The sequence below is a fragment of the Uranotaenia lowii genome, chromosome 3, assembly GCF_029784155.1.
Source record: "Uranotaenia lowii strain MFRU-FL chromosome 3, ASM2978415v1, whole genome shotgun sequence".
Classification (NCBI taxonomy): Eukaryota; Metazoa; Arthropoda; class Insecta; order Diptera; family Culicidae; genus Uranotaenia; species Uranotaenia lowii.
In genome coordinates this window covers 298,474,314-298,497,076 of record NC_073693.1, presented here as the reverse complement: position 1 = coordinate 298,497,076, position 22,763 = coordinate 298,474,314, and the positions used below count along the sequence as shown (strand labels likewise).

The window sequence follows — 22,763 nt, the reverse complement described above, 5'->3', positions numbered from 1 at the left end:
TTCAATCCGGACAGTGAACCCGAATTCCTGCAGGCGAGTGAGCACAAGTTGCAGGTTGCGACAGTGCTCTTCTTGAGTTCGTCTCCCTACCAGGATGTCATCCAGATAACCAGTGGTGCAGTCGAACCGGCGGGCATGACCCCATAGACCCTTGTGTGTGGATGGTAAGGAATGGTTGGCTTGCCGCGACGACCGGCACCTGGATGTAGGCGTCGGACAGGTCGATGTGGCTGAAGTATCGACAGTTGGCCATATTCGTAAAATGTCCTCGGGCTGGGGCAGCGGGTAACAATTTTGCTCTAGCGCAGCGTTCAGTAGAGTAATCCGCGCAGATGCGGATCGTCCCGTTTGGCTTCCGCACGACGACAAACGGTTTAGCTCTTCCTCCACGACGCTCACCATGCTGTAAGCCACCGGTCGTTTTGGTCAGCCTGGGCTGGCTTGGTGGAGTCACGTCGGGGAAACGGGCCCGGAGATCGGTAACGTCTTGAGTGGGCTGACTGGAGATTTGGTTGCAGAAATATGTGATCGGCTGGTTCCACAAGCCGAATTGGTCTATCAACTGATACAAAACACTTAACCTCTCTGATGGTATTCGTCGGAATTCAATCGAAGCTCTCAAAGCAAGAAAACGCTTTTTTGGTTGTTTCAAGCTCAAGCTACAAAGAGTTATTTTATTATAGTTTACAGGATTTCGATAACAACTTTAATTTACTTACAAATTAGTCTCCGAATAAATTCAAAATATTCCGCAAATAGAATACTACGCAACTCTATGCTTAACAAATCTGGAATTTTCGTTTCTACAACGTGGTTTCAGTTCCAAATTTAGTTTCTACAGAGATAACTGAGAGATGTAATAAAGAGAATAGTAAATACGCCAGGGATCGCTCTGTCAGATGGAGGCGTACGATACGCGTGAGAATGATCGCTACGAGGGGCTTTCTTGCACGCAACATCCTCCCCCTCATGTCGTCTGGATTTCTGGTTCAGCGGCATGTACTCCAACATCCAGTAGTGCAAGTTTCGTGAACGGACGATTCTTCAAAATTCCCTTGCTTGTCAGTATATCTGCTTGCCTAGCAACGCCATCTGGTCCAGGATACGTTTGCATAACTCGACCCCTTAGCCATCGGTTACGGATATTTTCATCTACTAAAACCACTAATTCACCTTGTTGAATAGGACGAACATTTTCAAACCATTTTGTTCTCCTGGTTATAGTAGGTAAGTAACTGACGGTCCATTTTTTCCAAAAAATTTGTAAAGTAGATTGTATTAAGTTCCAACTCCCCCTAAGTGCTTTGCCCATTTCAACGTGTTCTTTAATACCTTGCTTAACGCCCTTTGAACCCAACATCAAAAAATGGTTTGGCGTTAGAGATTCTTCACACTCTGTCCTGATTGGGATGAATGTAAGTGGCCTCGAATTGATCATGTGCTCGGCCTCAGCCATGAATGTCATTAGCGACTCATCGTCTAGTTTATCATTTATAGGAATAGCTGCCAATGCTGTTTTCACCGAACGAACCATTCTCTCCCAGCAACCTCCCATATGAGGTGCTGCCGGGGGAATAAAAAACCACTGCGTTCGTGCATCCGTAAACGTACTACCGAGAACTTCATTCAGCTTTTTTATCTCCTCTCTTAATTCACGTCTGGCGCCCTGGAAGTTCGTCCCGTGATCGGAATAAATTTCTTCTGGAGCTCCTCTTCTAGCTATAAATCTTCGGATGGCTTTCTTGCATGAATCAGTAGTAAGGGACGCAGCTACCTCCAAGTGTATGGCTCGAACTGTGAGGCATGTGAAAAGAACTGCCCATCGTTTCACTGCCGATCTGCCGACTTTGATAAGGTAAGGCCCGAAATAGTCGATCCCTGTGAACGTGAAGGGACGTACTAAAGGTGTTAAACGCACTCGTGGCAGCGGCCCCATTCTTGGAACTTTTGGGGTTGATTTGTATACACGACACCACATACAAGCTTTCTTCGTAAGTTGCAGTTGGACTCTCAGCCTGGGTACACGGAACCTCTGCCTTATTTCGTTCACCACTGTCTCTTCGTTGGCGTGTCGATATTGGCGGTGATACCAATCTATAAGTAAGTAAGTGATGCGATGGTTCCTTGGGAGTATAATTGGGTACTTAGCATCTTGGGACATCCAGCGCGCTGCTTGCATTCGACCGTCCTGTCTGATTACTTCGAGTTCGTCCATTATTGGGCTCAGGTTGAAGATAGAACTGGATTTATCTAAAGGCCACTTCGTGGAAATGCTTGTTCGTTGATTATGTTTGAATACAGCTACTTCATCTGGAAATCCATCCATTTGAGCTAGTCGCCAAAGAGTGCGTTCTGCTTTCTTGATATGTTCGCTAGTTAACTTGGTTTTTGGTAGGGTTCCAAGTCGTTTACGCTGAGGAATGAACTCGAGGAAACAATGAACGTAAGCAATGCTTCTCAAAAGGCGTTCCCATTTGGAAAAGCGATGAAGGTCGATTAATGGTTCCTTTTTAACATGGGTGTTGACAAAGGCCGGGCGTAGCTCTTGTACCACTTCACTTACAGGTTCTAAACGTTCTTGAATAGGCCATTCTCCTTCCGGTGTGTATAGATATTCAGGGGCGTTGAACCAACGGCTGTCACAGTTGAATGAAGGGCCCTTCCCCCACTTAGTTGCTTCGTCTGCTACATTCAAGCGAGTTGGAACCCAGTTCCATTCGTCGATAGTCGTCAAATTCAAGATTTCATTCACTCGAAAGGCCACATATTGTCGATATCGTCGGACATCGGATCTGATCCAGGAGAGTACGGTTGATGAGTCGCTCCACATGAATGTTTTGGCTATGTGCAGAGAATGTTCTTGAATGATAGTTTTCTTCAAACGTGCCCCAATGACGGCAGCCAACAACTCCATACGGGGCATAGAGTGAAGTTCCAATGGTGCCACTTTTGTTTTGGATGACACTAAAGCGCAACGGATTGTTCCTCGATCTACAATTCTGAAGTAAGCCACGGCCGCGTAAGCTTTTTCACTGGCATCTACGAAAATGTGGAGCTGAATATTGTCCAAACTAGTGATGGTGTAGCCAGGAAAATAACATCTATTAATCTGAACTCCCTCTAATTTACTAAGAACAGCCAACCACAATCGCCATTGATCTTGAATATTTGTAGGCACCTTCTCGTCCCAACCAGTTTTTGTTCGCCACACATCCTGAATCAGGATCTTACCGTGTATCACAAAGGTTGCAACCAGTCCAAGGGGATCGTATATACTCATGACAACGCTTAAAATTTGTCTTTTTGTGGGAATATAACCGTCGTCTACTAGTTTTGTCACATCGTCACGAAAATTGAGAGCGAACTTGAAAACATCGCTTTCAGGTTTCCACACCATGCCTAAGAGTCGTTCTCCTGTCGATTCTTTATCAAAACGAAGATTTTTAACCGCCGAAGGATTAATGGCTCCAATTTCAGCTAAGACTTTTGGATTACTGGACATCCAGTTTACTATGTCGAAACCAGCTTTTGAATGAACTTCCGTTACTTCTGACGCTAATTGGACAGCTTCTTCAACGGTATGGACACTTTGGAGATAATCGTCCATGTAATGTGAATCTATTATGGCCTCAGCCGCACGGGGATATTGCGTTGAATGCTCAGCAGCGTTAAGATTTTTCACGTATTGCGAATGAGTAGGTGAGCAAGTTGCCCCGAATATTGCTACGTCCATCACCATCGTTTTTATCGGTTCCTTAGGGTTATTTCTCCATAAGAAAAGTTGAGCGCTGCGATCCTCTTCCCGGACCACCATCTGGTGGAACATCTCGCGTATATCGCCCGAAATAGCAACCTCTCGTTCACGGTAGCGGAAAAGTATACCCAACAGGGAGCTCAGAAGATCGGGACCCGTTAAGAGCATGGTGTTTAGGGATATCCCATCCACTTTAGCGGCTGCGTCCCATATTAAGCGGACTTTTCCTGGCTTCTTGGGATTCAACACAACGCCTAGGGGGAGATACCAGGTTCTCCGAATATCGAAACGTTTCTGCTCTTCTTCAGTGGCGATATGTGCGTAGCCTTTTAGCTGATAGTTGTTTATTTGTTGGCAAACATTTGCATAAAGATCAGGATTTCTTTGAAGACGGCGCTCTAAACATTTCAATCTTTTTTCTGCCATTGGTCGTGAATCTGGCAACTCGATGTAATCGTACTTCCAAAGTAAAGCTACTTCATAATGTCCGTCTGATCTTTTCTTTGTTGTAGTCTTGAGAATATGCTTGGCACGTTTCTCGTCAGGTATTTCAACTTCCGGGGCCGCAGCTATTCCTAAGCTATCCACCGAAAAAAAACGTTTTACAAATTCATGTAAGTCTGTGTCGACTTGTTTCGCACAAATATGCATTTGGCGATGTGATTCAACCAGTGATGAATTTGGTAGGCTACCGTACACTGCCCATCCAATACGGGTTTTAGTGGCTATTGGATCTCCAGTTCTTCCTTCTCTAACCTTCAACGACGCCAGCAAATGAATATTGTTTAGACCAATCAACAATCCCGGCACAGCAGACTTGAAACTTTGAACTGGAAGACCCTCGAGATGCTTAAACTGTTCAACTAATTCATCAAATTTGATCGTTTGCTCCGGCAAGCCCAGACGATCCAAAGTATAGGCGGCTGATAGCTTGTGTCGTTTGAGAGACCCACGTTCAGAAATCTCTAAGCTTACGATTCTGGTCCCATGTATGTTTTTGTTTATTCCTTCTGTCCACTGGACACATAGCGAAGTTGTGGAACCATCGGCGCCAAGTGCGTTGGCCAAAGATTCCTCTACCAACGTAACAGACGAACCATCGTCTAAAAATGCGAAGGTATCTACTGAACCCAGTTTGCCATATAGTGTAACCGGAAGCATTCTGAAGAGTGTAGAAGACGTTATTTCACGATGAACAGTGACGGTAGCATTTTCAGTAGGAGCTATGTTCGGATTGGAATGATCACTGTGAGAACCATTTGAGTACGACGCTTCAAAGTGGAGAAGACGATGATGCCTTTTCGAACAATTGTTAACTCCGCAGGCAGGACCCTTGCATGGCCATCTTCGATGTGAGGAAAGGCACAGTCGACATAGTTTGCGCCCTTTCACAAGGTTCCAGCGATCGTTGATATCAAGATTCTTGAAGACATTACAGCTTACAATATGATGATTGTTGGCCCCACAGGATACACACGATTTGCTTGCATCAGACCTCTCAAATACGCGTGATGATGAGTGCGCTTCTTCATACTCGGATGGGGTGGCCGAAACGTTGTCAGGTACGGAGGAGTGTGTGTTTACGAAAGCTTTCTCTTTTGTGCGCTGGCGCTCTTTGGACACTGGAGCTTTGGATACTAGTACGCCACTTACTGCAGATGTGATTATCTTCATAAATTCACCAAACACACCAAGATCTACGTACGGCACTTCCCGTTGATAAAGTGCCCATTTGAGAAGAACGTTTGGAGGGAGTTTATCGACTAACTCTTGTAGCAACATTGGGTTCGAAAGATGACGATCTAAACCAACAGCAGTCATGTGGCTGCACATGTTTTGCACGACCAAACCGAAGCTTACTAAAGTATCCATACGATCGTCTTTCGGTGCAGGCGTTGCTCTAACCTTATTCAACATCTGATATATTATTTGTTCCGGACGGCCGTACACAGTGCGTAAGGTTTCGATGAGCTGAGGTACAGTGGAGGGATGCATCAAGAAACTACTAACGGAATTCTTAGCTTCACCTTTCAAGCTATGCTGCAGGCGAAGTAGGTTCTCCGAATCTGAATACCCACAAAGTTCAGTAGAGTGCTCATAAGTGCTTATGAAGAGAGGCCAATCTAGAGGATCACCCGAAAATATAGGCAATTCCTTGGATAAATGTCGAGCAGATAACTGTTGCGCTGTAGTGCGTGAAGCGGAGTGATGAAAATAAGCATTCGATGTTGTGTCTACTGGAACGGAAGCATTGGGAAACGCATGCGACCGTCTCGGGTCAACTGTTGGGCCGGAGAATATAGGTAAAACAGTTGGGCTAGGGCATAATGTTCGACCACCGGCTGGCGTACTTGGACAGTAAGCATAATTCAAATTGGGCATTTTGTTTATAGTTTGCACAGGGGGAGTGACTACGAATGTGTTACTTACCGATGGCATGTTAAGCGGGGGAGGGCAGAGGTTACCTACATCTATACGAGAATTTCCTACTATGTCGCAGTTGAGCTCTACACCAGAACTACTGGCGTACTGCACACGTTCATCATCGTCGTTGGAAAACTCGAAAGTAGGTTTGATGGGTTCCACGGTTTGAGCAACGCGACGCTGTTCGGATAGGCGTAGAAATTTCAGCTCCCTTTCTCGTTCCTCCAGTTTTGCTGCTGCTCGTAGACTCTGTTCAATCTTTTCCTGCTCTAATAACTGCAACTGTCGATGTAACTGGTCCTCGACCTGTTTCATGTGGCGAACGTCAGCCAGACGCTGATTTTCCAAACGCTTCAACTGGTTGGTAAGTTCGATCTCCCGTTTACGCCTCACGTCATTTTCCTTGGCATGTTGTTCTTGGAGTTGCCTTAATTCACGTTGATGTTCCACGTCAGCTTTCCAAGGATTAAGAGAAGGTTTTCCCAATGGTTTAGGTACAGTTCCTGTTTGTCTCGTGATTCGTTCGGCTTCGGCCAGCATGGCAACCATAGATTGAATGTCCACTTTAGAACTTTGAGCGGGGACATTGAACGAAGTATTTGTGGTTTCTATCGATTCACTGTCGTCTTTATGGTTGATCGAAATACTGCCTGTAGTTCGCTGAATGGAAGGGCGATCTAGTTCCGAATCTGCTATACCCAACGGAGATATTGATACCGGATTTACACCACGATTAGTAGACTGAGTTGTTGGTATTTGTCTAGGCAAGGGAGTCGACGTATGTGCTGCATCGAGTTCACCAATTAATCCGGGGCTTTGCTGCTGGTTAAATTCCACGACAGATACTATAGACGGCTGACCTGCTTCCTGGTTTCTAGCAGTCGCTCCTGCTGATTCCGCTTGGATTCGGACCCAATCGGCTGTCCGATTATCGATCGATTTACCACTGTGACGACTACAAACACTACGTTTTTCTTCGTCTTCGTCTTGCAGTTTTAATAGCTCATATTTCTTATCTAGGAAAGCCGTTTCCCTTTCCAAATTAGCTTTGGCGGTTTCAGCCGCCAATTTTCGCTCTTCCTCCAGACGTTCTAGATCACGGGCTAAACGAGCTCGACGTGAGCTACCTGTAGTAGATTTATCCGTAACGGAACTAGGAGGTTGTGCTGGTATGCGAGGCACACACAATACACAACGATGAACGATATCACGAACCGTTTCGACAGAAACACCCGCGCACGAGAAATGTTCCCAACGTTTGCATTGAACGCATTCCACCATGTACTTCTCGGCGTCGTTACGTCGGTTACAGCTGATGCAATCCCTTTCATGTCCGCGATGCGGTTCAATAATGCTCGCTTGAAAGGTATCCGTGGTTGAAGCTGCTTGTTCACCGAGATTGAGGTTAGACTCCAATGCTTCTCTGGTGATCTTCGTCTGCGACCGAGTTTGCCGTTTATCCATTATGAACGATTACCTCTCGTCGGTAATTTCTTGAGTTTCTATTCGTCGGAATTCAATCGAAGCTCTCAAAGCAAGAAAACGCTTTTTTGGTTGTTTCAAGCTCAAGCTACAAAGAGTTATTTTATTATAGTTTACAGGATTTCGATAACAACTTTAATTTACTTACAAATTAGTCTCCGAATAAATTCAAAATATTCCGCAAATAGAATACTACGCAACTCTATGCTTAACAAATCTGGAATTTTCGTTTCTACAACGTGGTTTCAGTTCCAAATTTAGTTTCTACAGAGATAACTGAGAGATGTAATAAAGAGAATAGTAAATACGCCAGGGATCGCTCTGTCAGATGGAGGCGTACGATACGCGTGAGAATGATCGCTACGAGGGGCTTTCTTGCACGCAACAGATGGTGCTCTGTAGTGTAGCTCCGAAACGAGTTCCAGAGGTTCTCCGGACGCTGATTTTGCCCGACATGAAACTGCTTGAACCTTCGGCTGTTGCTTGCTTGGGGCGCTTGATGATGGTTTTGATGCAAAACAGGCGCCTGGCGCAGTACCCCTCTCGATGACCCTACTGGCCGCAGTCACGGCACTTGTGATCGCGGCATCGGCAATCTTTGCTGAAGTGCATTCCTCCACAGGACCAAGTACGGTGTTTTAGGCTGATCGTGGGAGGTATTGCCGCTGGTTGAAAGACGCCGGGGCTTCTGGTTGTGAGCAACGTAGTTGACAGCTGACGGATTTTCCACCATGACAGTGTCCATCTTGAGGTTGACGAGGTTATTGCACTGCTCAACTTTTTGCTGGAGTGTGAGGTCCGCTGATCCTGATTTCGGCGTCTTGTTTGTATTTGAGGCCGTAAACAAACGTCAGAACTTTGAACTGGTCTTCTGATAGTTTGCAGTCGACGCAGGACTTGTTCACCCGGCACGAGTAGGCGAGATAGTCCTTACTGTCCTCTTTGGATGTCTGGAGGCAGTTATACCGTCGACGGAAGATGGAAACAGACGCACCGAACAGCAATTTTAATTTTGCCACCGGTTCGCTGAAGGTGAACTAACGAGCCAGTTTTCGCAAAATTAAGCTGTTGTATCGCTCGTGATCCAGCGGGCTCCTTTGTTATCATAAAACTCGATAGTTCATAAAACTGAAATAATTGAGATTAACTTGATAGTTTACCTCACAAACAAATAAAGAATATTTCTCAATAAAATCTTCTAGAAAGATCCAAAGTAATAAAAATAAAACTATTTTACCATACCTTCTTCCCAACAGTTCCCCTCCCAAGTCGACGTACCATCCAACGGGACAGCATTGTGTATTCAACGCGGGGTGGATCGACCGTTCCCAAGGAAATCCTGGACCGGCTGAGTGTGTTCCAAAGGCGACAACCGAAGGGTACGATCGACGTCTGGTGGTTGTACGACGATGGAGGCCTCACCATGCTGGTACCGCACATCATTTCCATCCGATCGAAATGGTCCCAATGCAAAATACGCGTCTTCGCCCTCACCAACCAACAGATGGAGCTGGAGGTCGAGGAAAAAAAGTATGAAAGCATGGTGCCCAATTAATGTTCGCTTGATTAAACTTACACAATGTTAAAACTATTCGCAGTATGGCCAACCTACTGACCAAGCTTCGGATCGATTACGCCTCGCTGACTATGCTGCAGGGGGTGATGGATCCACCGAAGCAGGAAACCATCAACATGCACAACTGGATGCTGCGGAACTTTTCGGAAACGGACGCCACGGCACTACGCGTCACCCCCGAGGAACAGGCAGCCCTGCATGAGAAAACCAAGCGGCAGCTGCGACTGCGCGAGATGCTACAGGAACATTCCCACAGCGCCAACCTGATTGTGATGTCGATGCCGATGCCCAGATTGGTAGGGCACTTTTGACAAGTTATTTGGATGGGATTGTCTTTGAAATTGATCTTCTTATCTTTTTATTACAGGGTACCGTGTCGGCTCCGCTGTACATGTCCTGGCTGGAAATGCTCACCAAGGATATGCCACCGTTCCTTCTGGTGCGAGGTAACCAGACTTCGGTTCTCACCTTCTATTCTTAAGACGAGCAAAGCAAAGAGAATACTGCGACGACATAATCAGTATTAAACAAGAAAACGGACGTTATTTACTTTAAGAGTTATGTAGAATGAAGATTTCGATAGCTTTATACCATTGTCTTTTTTAGTGTCGTTTTAAATCGTTAACAGCTCCGAAACGTCCATCAAGTTAGATTACATTTTTCTATTACCTTCTAAGATTCAGATGCATTTTTTAATCAGGCTTCCTTTCTTCCTATTCCTTCTTATTGTCTTGTAAATTTCAGCCAAGACAGTCAACTATTCAATTTCCGATTCCTCTTTTATTTGAACGTAGAGTGTTGATTTTTATTCTTCTCAAAAATAGTTCCCGATTACTAAGCCATTCGTCTTCGAAATCGATCTTATCTCTGACTTCACTCATTGTAATAGTATCGTATACGCTGGAATTTCGACTGGCATTCTAGTACCACTTCTACCTTTCCCCGCCAATTTATCTGCTTTGCTGCTTTCAATGCCTACATGACCCGGGACCCAACATAAAGTGCTTTTGTATTACTTAGCTTTTCTTCTATCGCCTGAACCCAAGGATGGAACGATTGTCCGGACTCCACTGCCGCCAAAATGCTGGCTGAATCAGAGAAGATTACTACTGAGTATCTTGATTTATGCACTATGTTCTTGAGAGCTAGTAGAATTCTGGAAGTTGGTAGAAAAGCTCTCTATTATGCCATGATATGCCAATGCAAACTTGATCGTTTGCAACTGATCAATCGGTGTTGATATTGAGAAAATTTGAGTAACGTTGTTCCAGGTGATTTGTGAACAGTTGTACAGCCTTTTGATTGCTTTCTCCTACTTTGAACCTATTTTTGATAGACCAATCGATGTTTTAATTTAAATAAACTTATATTTATGTTTTTGATGTAGACAATCACACCACTTATTATTGAGGGGCGACCTGACCTTAGCAGGTGCGACAACTGCAAGCTTACGATGAAGCTACGATCTTCAATGATTGATCGCAGCAAATGCCTAGAAACGAAGGACTCACTCAAACATAAGGAAATGTCATCTCACTTGAAAGCAAAACACCTGCTAAGAGTTAATTTCAGACAAAAATACTTCATTTCTCGTTTCTCAGAATCGGAATTTACTTTCACGACCATCGATTGGCTGGGACAGTCTTCAGAAAACGTCACCAATCGTGGCTCCTCTCGGCGATCAACCTCATACAATGGACACCTTACTTGCCCTTAGACACGAGCACCTAACAATCTAATGTTTGGAATTACACAGTGAGTGATAAAATTTGTCAAACGAAGGAATATCAATAATGATTACTTGTTAATAGTAGTTAATGAATAAAATTAAAATGTATATTTAAAAACGAAATGTACTCCCCCTCCTGCTTAGGGAGCTACGGCTTCGATTTCACTGGCCGGCACATCCGGTTCCTCATCGTTGTAGATGTTCTCGGCCATTTGCCAGACCTGCATGATGTTATCCTCGGAAACGGAACAGATGACCCACGGTTCGTTGGGATTCCACGAGAAATCGGAGATCTTGGCGGTGTGACCGCCGTGAATGAATAGCAGCTCCGGTGGACCATCCTCGGTGTCTTCGGCGCTCTGTTCTTCGCCGATCTTGGACAGATCCCAGACGTGAAGTCGCCGGTCTGTTCCGGATGATGCCAGAATGGTTTCGTTATGCGGGGACCATTGGACCTGGAAGATTTCGTCCTTGTGCGATTCGAAGGAATGAAGTTTCAGTTTCAGGTTCCGAAGATCCCACAGGGCAACTGTTTTGTCTGCGGATCCCGTGGCCAGGATGAACTCCGAGTAGGGATTGAAGCTGAGACAGTTAACTTCGGCCGTGTGGGCGTCGACTGTATGCGAAGGTTTGGAAGTGTTGTTACAGCGAGTGTCCCAGATCATGAGTTTTTGATCGTCGGCTACCGATCCAAAAAGAGACTCATGCAGCAAATGCCAAGCTACGTCCTCAACAACGGCAGTGTGGCCGGTGAAAATATTCTTGGCATCGATAATGCGATGTTCTTTGGGAGTAGCGTTGATATCCCACAGGCAGATCGTGTGATCATCGCTAGCCGACAAAAGATAACCGTTCAGATTCGGATTCCAAGACAGGCCATAACCTTCCTTCTGGTGGCCTCGAAGGCGTAGATCCGGATGGCATTCGCCACTTGGTTCAGGCTTGCTCGGGTGCTTCGTGTAGTCGAAGACCAACACATCGCTCGATGGGGTTTTGGTGGCAATGACGCACGGATTCTGGGGCATGTACCGAGCCCGGTTCACTTCGCCCTCGTGGTTGATCTTGATTTCAATTTCAATCTTGCCGGAAACAGATCCAAACCCTCCGAACTCGCCCTTCTCGTTGTCGTAGTGACTGGCGTCGAACTGGGCGTCTTCATTCGGCAACTGAACGCTGGCAATCAGCAGGTGATTCTGCTCGTCCGACGTATGCGTACCCAGGATCAAGCGATGGACCGAGTAGTCCTTGCCCTCCGGTTTGGTCACGTCCGGCAACCATTGGGCAGTCAAAGAGGGCCACTCCAGCGCGTGGGTCATCACCAGATCGTACAGGAACGGGGTGTTCTTCTTCCACACCTTGTACTCCTCGTTGATGACGCGCTCCTCAACGGCATCGTCGAAGGCTTCGGCTGTGGGAGACGGATAGGTTGGGAATTTGCTTTGAATTTTTAATTCGAATGATTCATAATTAGAATGGACGATAAAAGCAAAAATTTTTTTTTCTCTCCTTAAGAAAAAACCCGTAAGATCAGTGAAAAGTTGGGTAAAATTTTAGCTGCATCCCATTTGCACTAGTGGAAAACCATCACACAAATTCGACAGCGATTCCATCGCCTATTGAACATTTCATAATGAAAATCAATAAGTGAAAATTTAGTTCATTCCAGTTTTACCTTTTATCGAATAAAGTCATACTTTTGTGAAAGTCTTTTTCTTTGCAAAAGTAGAACAACATTTTCCTAGTGAAGGAACTGTTTTTTTATGGACGTTCGAATAAATATATTGGACCCGAATGACAAAAAAGGTCCTTAATAAATAAAAAAAAATACAGAAGGACAATATTTTGACTCTTGTATTTAAACCCATGAGTAAAGATATAAAAAAGTTAAAGATTTTCAATGCTGTTAGTATATTTTCGGTATCCTTTAGCAAAACTCGTTTTCTTATGTGAAATTAGGCTCAAAGCTGTAATATATTTCATGTTAGATACAGGTTAGCTTGGCAATGTGCTTTACTTACATTTAGTGTCCGAAATAATTCTGTATTTTATACACTAACAGAAATCAAGCGTAATCAATATTTCACCACTAGAAAATTCAAATTAATTAATGATATGCTCAAAAGGATATAATATTAGTAAATTACAAAAAAATGCACAACGTGCTAGGCAGATTGATGAAATTGATATGGATGGAACGGATATAAACAAGGTGATATAAATTATAGCAATGAGAGTTGTCAGTCGATTATCCTCTGAGTGGTTCGCCAGCCAGGGGCGTATGCTTGCGCAACATCCTCCCCCTCATGTCGCTAGAACGTCCGGTTCGGCGTCATACGTAGCTCCCACATCTAGCAGCGCAAGTTTCGAAACTGGTCTGTTGAAGATGCCTCCAGTCGTTTGCACATCTGCTCTCCGTGATACACCGTCTTTTCCCGGATATGTCTTCAAAACACGACCCCTTAGCCACCGGTTTCTAACACGCTCATCCACAATAACCACAAGTTCCCCAGTGTGAATTGGCGGAACATTGTCGAACCATTTGGTTCGTCTAGTGATGGTCGGAAGGTAAGATCTAACCCATCGTTTCCAAAACTCCTGAAGAACTCTTTGAATGTAGTCCCAGCTCATTCTGTAGGATCCGTTTGAAGGCAATGGTTTTTTACTTCCTTGACATACTCCTTTTGAGCTGAGCATGAGGAAATGATTCGGAGTTAGTGATTCTTCCTCAGCAGTCTTTAACGGGATGAAGGTTAATGGTCTTGAGTTGATCATGTGTTCTGCTTCGACGAGTACAGTTGCTAGTGACTCTTCATCTAGTTTGTGTGCTGTCGGAATAGTTTCTAAAGCTGTCTTTACGGATCTCACCATCCTTTCCCAGCAACCACCCATGTGGGGAGCTGCCGGGGGAATGAAGTACCACTGTGTTATGGTGTCGGTGAAGGTGCTGCCCAGTTCTTCATTCAGTTCTTTTAGTTCAGCTTGCAATTCTCGACTGGCGCCCAGAAAGTTTGTTCCATTGTCAGTATAAATTTCTTGTGGAGCGCCTCTACGACCGATGAATCGACGGATAGCTTTCTTACAGGAATCAGTAGATAGGGAGGCTGCAACTTCAAGATGAACGGCGCGGACGGTTAAGCAGGTGAACAGCACAACCCATCGTTTAACTGCTGCTCTTCCTATTTTAATATAGTATGGTCCAAAGTAGTCAATTCCTGTGAAACTAAATGGACGAACGTGTGGTGTAAGTCTGGCTTTCGGCAGTGGACCCATCTTCGGAGGGCATGGACGAGCTTTGTAAACCCGGCACCACATGCAATGTTTGTTGGAAGTTTGCTGGACTAGAACCCTGAGTCTAGGAATGTAGTATCTCTGGCGTATCTCATTGACCACAGTTTCGTTGTTGGCATGTCTGTGATTCCGGTGATACCAGTCCAGGAGCAAGAACGTAATTCTGTTGTCCTTCGGCATTATCACAGGATGCTTAGCATCGTACGACAACCATTCTGCTGCTTCAAGCCTCCCCTCGAGGCGCATCACTCCAAACTCGTCTAGAAAAGGATTTGCCGAAGCGATTGAACTGGATTTAGAAAGTTTCTTCGTGATAGTCACGTCGTCTTTTTTATTGTACATAAGAACTGCAATTTCATCAGAAAATGAAGTTATTTGTGCTGTCTTCCATATTACGCGCTCAGCTTCGATGAGGCATTCAGAGTTCAAATCAATTCTGGGGTTCTTTTTAGCTTGTCGACGGCAATTCACGATGAAAATGCATACATAACCAATACATCTTAACATTCGTTCCCACTTCGAAAATCGAAAAACGTCAAATAATGGTTCAACTGGTTCAACTATCGTGTGTACAGCCACAAGTCCCGGGCGTAGTTCCTCGTTTGTTTCTCCCTTGGATATTTGTTTATCATATGGCCAATCTTCTTCAGCATCATAAAGGAATTCAGGAGCATTGAACCATCGGCTTTCCACAAGAAAACACGGACCTTTCCCCCATTTCGTAGCTTCATCTGCGACGTTCAATCGTGTCGGGACCCACTTCCATTGTTGGATATTCGAAAAGCTAAGAATTTCGTTGATTCGGTGGCCTACGTACGGACGATAACGGCGAATATCGGATCGAATCCATGAAAGGACTGTTGTGGAATCACTCCAAAGGAATGTGTTTCTAATTTGCAGAGAATGCTCACTTTCGATATTATTTTTCAATCTAGCTCCCAAGACTGCAGCTAGTAATTCAAGCCTTGGAACTGACAGAAGCTGGAGAGGTGCTACTTTCGTTTTCGAGGACACAAGCACACATCTAACGCTTCTTTGCTCGACGATCCGGAAGTAAGCGACAGCAGCATACGCTTGCTCGCTAGCGTCAACAAATACATGCAGTTGAAGAGACTTTAAATATTCGATTTCGTATCCAGGGAAGTAGCAACGAGGTATAACAACTTTTTCCATTTGTTTTAAGACACACAGCCAATGTTTCCATCGACTGAACAATTCTGGTGAAATCTTTTCGTCCCAGCCGATCTTCGCGCGCCAGACGTCTTGAATAATGATTTTGCCATGTATAACGAAAGCAGATATCAGGCCAAGCGGATCGTAAATACTCATGACAACCTTGAGAATTTCCCGTTTTGTCGGAACAGTGCCCTCTGTAAGGATCTTGATAACGTCTTCACGAAAGTTTAGTGAAAAGGAAAAAACATCTTTTTCTGGATACCATACCATTCCTAATAGCCTCTCTGCAGTATTCTCTTTATCAAATTGTAGACTTTTTACTGCGTTTGGTTCTACTTGACCTATAGTGTGAACGACCGTTTTATCGTTTGACATCCAGTTTACGATTTGGAACCCTGCTTTGGAATGGATATTAGTGATCTGTAGCGCTAACTCCACAGCCTCCTCAGGCGTATCTACACTAACAAGGCAATCGTCAACGTAGTGTGATTTCTCGATTGCTTGTGAAGCTTTTGGAAATTTTGTGCGATAGTGAGCAGCATTGATGTTCTTCACAAACTGTGAATGGGCTGGGGAACAGGTCGCACCAAATATGGCGACATCCATCACCATAGTTTCAAAAGGCATGTTTGGATAATCTCTCCAGACGAAAAGTTGTGCACTGCGGTCGACTTCCCTTATCAGAATTTGGTGGAACATTTCTTTAATGTCCGCCGAGATTGCCACCTTTCGCTCTCTATACCGGAAGAGTATCGCAAGAAGAGAAGAAATCAAATCAGGGCCTTTCATCAGTGTCGAGTTCAAGGAAACCCCGTCAACTTTTGCGGCCGCATCCCATATTAGGCGCACCTTGTCTGGTTTTTTTTCATTCAAGACCACACCTAGAGGACAATACCAGGTTCGTCGTAAATCGAATTTTCGCATCTCTTCTGTAGTCGCTTTGTGAGCGTACCCTTTAAGTTGGTAGTCGGCTATTTGTTGTCGTACTTTTTCATAAAGGGATGGATTTCGTGCAAGTCGTTTTTCAAGGCACCTATGACGCCTTTCAGCCATTGGTCTGCTGTCCGGAAGCTCGATATAATCATATCGCCACAGCAATCCTACTTCAAATTTTCCATTGGGTGTCTGTTTTGTTGTTTCGTTAAGAATTTTATAAGCTCGTTGATCGTCGGCACCTTGGACCACTGGAGCCACTGTGATTCCCAGACTTTCAAATTCAAAAAATCGTTGAACGAATGCGTGCAGATCCTCATCGTTTTGTTTTTCGCACATATGCATTTGGTGTTGTAATTGTAGATTTGTATCTTTCAGGACTGGGCCAAACACGGACCAACCGATTCTCGATTTAGTGGCTATTGGTTCATTGACTCGACCTTCGCGCACTTTAAGTGAGGTCAGAAGATGTACGTTGTTGAGACCTATTAATATGCCTGGAACAGCAGACGAGAAGCTTTTCACATGTATTCCATGCAGGTGTTGGTAATGGCTTTTTAATTCATCAAAGTTCAAGCTCTGTTCCGGGAGCCCCAGGGATTCTACCGTGTAAACCTCTGAAACAGGAAGACATTTCGTGGCACCGATTCCTAAAATCTGTAGTCCTACCAGGCGTGTATTTGATAAGGTTTTGTTTACACCACCAGTCCACTGTATACACAACGACGTAGCGATACCTTCGGCTCCGATCTTTTCTGCAAGTGCATTTTCGATTAAGGTTACTGAGGAACCATCGTCCAAGAAAGCGTACGTTTCGACTTTTCCCTTAGGACCGATTAGTGTAACGGGAAGCATTCGATAAAGGACAGATGCTGATATTTTGCGATGAATAGTAACGACGGCCGTTGGAGATGAAGGCGACGGATCATAATGCAGCAGCTTGTGATGCCGTTTTTGGCAGTTATTCACACCACACGTTTCCACTCGGCAAGGCCACCGTCGATGTGATCTCAGGCACCTACTACAAAGCTTTCTTTCTTTTACCAAGTTCCATCTTTCGTCTAGAGAAAACCTTCTAAATACGAGACAGTCTGCAACGTTATGGGTCTCGTCTTCGCATGCCACACACGCCGATCCTCTTTCCCTATTCGACGATATTTCTCCGTAGTTATTCGTCTCCACATCCGTAGATGTCGAATGCACGTTGATGAATCCCTTGTCCTTCTTCTGCCGTTCATCTTTAGGAAATTTACCGACCATATTGCCAGACATACTGACACCACTAGCGGCTGAAGTGATCCGCTCCATGAATCTTCCGAAAACAGTAAGGTCTGGATTAGGGATTAGTTCTTGGAAAAGCGCCCAGCTAAACATAGCTGTTGGTGGTAACTTAGCAACAAGCTCTTGAAGTAAAGTGGGGTTCGAAAGATGGTTCTCTAAACCCACTGCTTTTAAATGGCTACATAAATTCTGGACCATTAACCCAAATGATACTAAAGTTTCCATTCTATCACCCTTTGGCGCTGGACTTGCCCGAACCTTGCATACCATGTGATGAACTATTTGTTCAGGTTTGCCATACAATGTCTGAAGCGTGTGGATGACTTTGGGAACCGTCGACGGATGTAGGAGAAAACTACTAACAGCTTCTTTAGCAATCCCTTTGATGCTTCGTTGCAATCTCAGTAGGTTTTCGGATTCTGAGTAACCACACACTTCTGTGGAGTTACGATACGTGCTGATGAAAAGTGGCCAATCCATTGGATCCCCAGTGAAGACCGGAAGCTCTTTGGAAACATGACGAGCTGCAAGCTGCTGTACGGTTGGCACCGAAGGATTAGGCGGGACTACATCATAAACATTTCGAAAGTCGGTTGCCACAAAAGCCGGATCTGTCGCGTGTGGTTGTATTTGTGGAGCGGAGGGTAGCATGAAGGAAAACGATGGGTCTTGACTACTTAATGCATATTCTTGAGATCGACCACCCATAGGGCTAATTAGACATGGATCATTGCGCAATTTTGGACCATTGCTTGGATCAAGTGGGAAAGCGAAACTTACCGGTGGCTCACTGCTTACGGGGTAAAAGTTGTTACCTGTAGATAACTGCTGAACGGCGTCCTCGTATGCATGGTTGTTACTCACTCTCTCCGTTACATTAGGACCAAGGGCTGCACTGACAGGCACAGTCTGTCGACGTTCGTTGGCCTCCTTTAACTGTTTTCTCAGCTGTAGTTCTACTTGAAGACAACGTTGGAGTTCGAGTTCCTGCTGTTCTAGTGTCGTCCGTTGCTGGGCATGGATTTCTGCTCGCTCTTGATCCAATTGTTTACGTAACCCGGATTCGAACTGGTCCATGCGTTTTTGGTCCTCCAACCTTAGCGCTTCCAAACGTTGTATTTGCTTGACCAACTCGAGTTCTCTTTTTCGCCTCACGTTATTCTCTTCTTCATGTTGTTCTCGTATTTCGTTTACCTTCCTTTTTCTTTCGGTTTCCATGCGCCATTGCTCAAATGATGGTGGTCTTGGAACTTTAGGTATGGCACCGGACAATCTGCAGGTTTCTTGCGCTACTTCTTTCAACAATGAAACGTAAGGCTGAATATTCACCGACGGAATCTGTGGTGAAATGTGTATCGACGTATCTGTGGTTCCTTCCGATCTATCGTCAATACGTTCGACTACCGATATACTACCAGTAGTTAGTACTGTATCATCTTTTCGAAGATTGCCAATTATCCTTGGCATAAACGGGGTGGATGTAGTTTCGGAGAAAAACTGTGGATTTTCACCCGTTTGCTGCACTTCATCGAATCCTTTCGGGTTATTTCCAGTACTCTGCGATGTTATTTGCGATTCGACCCATTCAGCGACTCTGCTGGAATTGGACCGATTACTGTTCTTTAAGCTCCGAATTTCCTCTTCATCTTGCTGCTTCAGCAATTTGTATTTCCGCGACATGTATTTTTCATCTCTCTCAAGCTGGTCTTTGGCAGCCTGTTCCTGGAGTTTCCTTTCCTCCTCAAGTTGTTCAAGATCTCGGGAAATGCGTATCCGTCGAGCACTACTTGTTGTTGACTGTCTAGTAACTGAGCTTGGAGGTGGCGGCGGTATACGTGGAACACACATAGTACAGCGATGAATAATCATGTGGGCGTTCGCAGTTGTAACTTTTGCGCAGGAAAAATGCTCCCAACGCTCACAGTCAATGCACTGTACCATGTATCGTTCAACATCGTTCCGGCGATCACATGCTACGCAATCCTTCTCATGACCACGGTTCGTGTCCACGAAGCTGGGCTCGAACTTCTCTTCACTCAAGGGTATTCCTTCGGCTTGCTCATTAATTTTGGGGTTAGCTTTCACGAATTCCTGTATCGCCTTGGTTTGAGATCGAGTTTTTCTAGTTTCTCCTCCGTGGCTCATGGTGATGCCGGCAATTCGATAAATCTTTGAGTTTCTGTTAGTATATTTTCGGTATCCTTTAGCAAAACTCGTTTTCTTATGTGAAATTAGGCTCAAAGCTGTAATATATTTCATGTTAGATACAGGTTAGCTTGGCAATGTGCTTTACTTACATTTAGTGTCCGAAATAATTCTGTATTTTATACACTAACAGAAATCAAGCGTAATCAATATTTCACCACTAGAAAATTCAAATTAATTAATGATATGCTCAAAAGGATATAATATTAGTAAATTACAAAAAAATGCACAACGTGCTAGGCAGATTGATGAAATTGATATGGATGGAACGGATATAAACAAGGTGATATAAATTATAGCAATGAGAGTTGTCAGTCGATTATCCTCTGAGTGGTTCGCCAGCCAGGGGCGTATGCTTGCGCAACAAATGCTTTTCCGCCAACTGCATCGTAAGATAAAAATACTACTTGAAATGACTTTCAAACGTTCAACCGCTTTGAAAATGTTCGACTTTGACGAATCGAGGGATGTTTTCCGAAGAAAAGTTCTAAGTATCTAAGTATCTAAGAATATATCAAAAAATCGCTAGTTAGATGTAAATTTGTAACTGTATGTAATATGTAAAGATGTAACCTATACCTACTTGGTCTATTGATTGAATGAACAAACGAACAAACGAGACTCAAAGCTGTTAAAACAAGTTCAGTTGAAACAAAAAATTGAATGATCAAGTTTTTTTTTATCTCAAGAAGCAAAGTAGAGTCAGTGGGCATTTTAGCAGTCTACCTCTAGCATTTATCAAAAATACAATTCTATTGGCAAGATTTTTTAGTATACTGATAAGCTACGAATTTCGTCATTCAGCAGAAATACAGTTACTATCGTTAGCTTCTTGACACAAACCCTTTCTCAAGGCTAGGTTGCTATCAAGAGTATACTTATTTAAAAAAAAAATGTTTTTTTGAATAAAGAAAATGCTTCTGAAACTTATATGCTCATTTTCACCAGGTTTGAAAATGGAAAAACAAAATAAGTTAAATTGCGGTTCAAATAATAAAATGGAGCCTGACAAAATTGAAAAGTTTGCATAAAACTTAAAAAGCAATATATTGGTAAAATTAGTGGTTTGATATCTGCCAAGAGTTCGTCAAATAAAACCTACTTTTTTAACATTCTTGAAAAATATTCCATTCCAAATTGAATCAAGTAGAATCTCCTGATGTTTATAGATTAGATAAATTGACATTTAATACAAAATTAAATCTCGTGCGGTCTCTTGATATGTGAGGATGAAACACATTTAAAGCACTTCAACGAAATGCTTTGTGTAAATTGAATCGCAAAATTTAAGAATATAATTTTCATTTTCATAGAAGTAAGTTATTAAAGAAAAAGCAGGAGTCATATTTGTGTGTTGTGAAGTTTGGATATATCATATAGGTATCAGTTAAACCAAATGAAATCATAAAAATATTTTTTTCCTTTAATAGTGTTTTCCTTAACCTGAATTAATAGTTCATTGTAACTGAAAGGCTACGTTTAAGCTAATAAATTGCAAATTATAAATCATTAAAAACTGTGTTGTAATTGTTATTTATTTATTTAATTGTGGCTTTTTAGATGTTGAATGTTTTTTCTTAAGAGTACGTGAGCCTGTCAATTTATTATTAATTATAGTTCACGTAAAAGGATAGATGTGAAAATAATTGTCATTCTTTAGTAAATAGTAGAGGTACATATAAAAAAGAATGCCAAAGCATTGAACTTTGAACTCACCTCCATCGCCGCGATCTCCCATAGTGATTAGCTATCTGACTTTAAATTCAATAGAAAAGATTTATCGAAAGGATTCGCCCGCCAAAATGCAGACTCACAGTAATCGGGAACAAGAAAAACTATCGAGATGGTGGAAGGGTAACAGGGGCTAGCTGCTCCGTTTTACTTCCTAGCTTCTTTATGTCGATCCGACACGTTTACAGGAAATCTGCAATTAAAAAACAAAAACCACTTGTTAACAATTAATTTCACTACGACCCTCTTCTAAGCTATATATCTCATCAACATATCGAAAAATAAGTCCAAAATCTATGATTTAACAACTTTAAAGAACGAAATTTACCTGCTCAGCAGCACGACGACTCGGTTTGTGGCTTCAAAATCGGCGCTTCTATTCGGTGCAAAATGCCGCACAGACAGATGGCTGCGTACTTTCGCATAGCATTTTTCAGCGAAAACGACCATACTACACGCTCCTTTTTTACACTTTTCGTTGTGAAAAAAACGGAAAAACACACTCAGCCGAAAAGAAAATGTTAAATTCACCTGGATTTTCACCTAGGGCATGATTACGTGAATTTTTGCTTGATTTATGTGGTGAAGCACTTAAGGAAGCCAATAGGAAATGACTTAAGATCCATACGTGAAACTCACATAGTTGTATGCTGTTAAAACAAATTCACATCTGATTTACGTGAAAATCCAGTAATCCGCTGAGTATAGATGGAGTTGGTGCATTCTATATGATGTTCACGTAACTCTAAAGAGCTCATTCGCTTAAAATCTATGTGAAAGAGAACAGTTTTGAATATGTCGCGAGTCCATCATGTTGGTGCTGTCAAGAAGACAAATTATGAATGATGGAGACGCTGATTTTTTGTAAGTATTATGTGTATAGCACCAAACCGAATAGCGACAGTAGGACTAGCGACGCTTTTTTACTAGCGAGATTTCTGTCATTCGTAGGTTTGTTTTTCTTTTTTCAGTCCAGTAGGCGATTTCGATGTAGTACTCGAACATTGTTTTTGTTATTTACTTTACATTTTCCTTAGGCCATCAATCGCATGCTCCAGGTATCCTAGGAAACTTGCGGTGCGTCGTTATGATATTCAACGTCGCGACGTATGCGACGTGTCGCTAGTAGGCAAAGCTGCTATGATTATTAGCGCTCATATTTTGGATTTTTTCTGCATGCATAA

General features: G+C 43.4%; 3 protein-coding genes across 4 annotated transcripts in view; 1 reads left to right on the top strand and 2 right to left on the bottom strand.

The window, feature by feature from the left end:
* The window catches only part of LOC129757558 (bumetanide-sensitive sodium-(potassium)-chloride cotransporter), a 46,550-nt gene extending 36,719 nt beyond the window's left edge, over positions 1-9,831 (top strand). For both annotated transcript variants that reach the window (XM_055754833.1, XM_055754834.1), the window contains 3 exons: positions 8,917-9,190; positions 9,259-9,532; positions 9,604-9,831. In XM_055754833.1, the coding sequence (XP_055610808.1) occupies positions 8,917-9,190; positions 9,259-9,532; positions 9,604-9,717 (662 nt within the window). In that variant the 3' untranslated portion in view covers positions 9,718-9,831. The remainder of the gene's footprint in view (positions 1-8,916; positions 9,191-9,258; positions 9,533-9,603) is intronic.
* LOC129757562 (uncharacterized) lies at positions 598-2,950 on the bottom strand. Its single transcript, XM_055754837.1, has 2 exons — positions 720-2,950; positions 598-659 (listed from the first exon to the last, which is right to left on the bottom strand). Exon 1 carries the CDS (start codon positions 2,921-2,923, stop codon positions 968-970), a length of 1,956 nt encoding a protein of 651 aa, XP_055610812.1. The 5' UTR covers positions 2,924-2,950; the 3' UTR covers positions 598-659; positions 720-967.
* A 967-nt stretch (positions 9,832-10,798) lies between the features above and the next one.
* LOC129757564 (chromatin assembly factor 1 p55 subunit) lies at positions 10,799-22,003 on the bottom strand. Its single transcript, XM_055754839.1, has 3 exons — positions 21,908-22,003; positions 21,565-21,772; positions 10,799-12,373 (listed from the first exon to the last, which is right to left on the bottom strand). The coding sequence occupies exons 2-3, from the start codon at positions 21,584-21,586 to the stop codon at positions 11,106-11,108; spliced, it is 1,290 nt and encodes a 429-aa protein (XP_055610814.1). The 5' UTR covers positions 21,587-21,772; positions 21,908-22,003; the 3' UTR covers positions 10,799-11,105.
* Between the last annotated feature and the right edge of the window lie 760 nt (positions 22,004-22,763).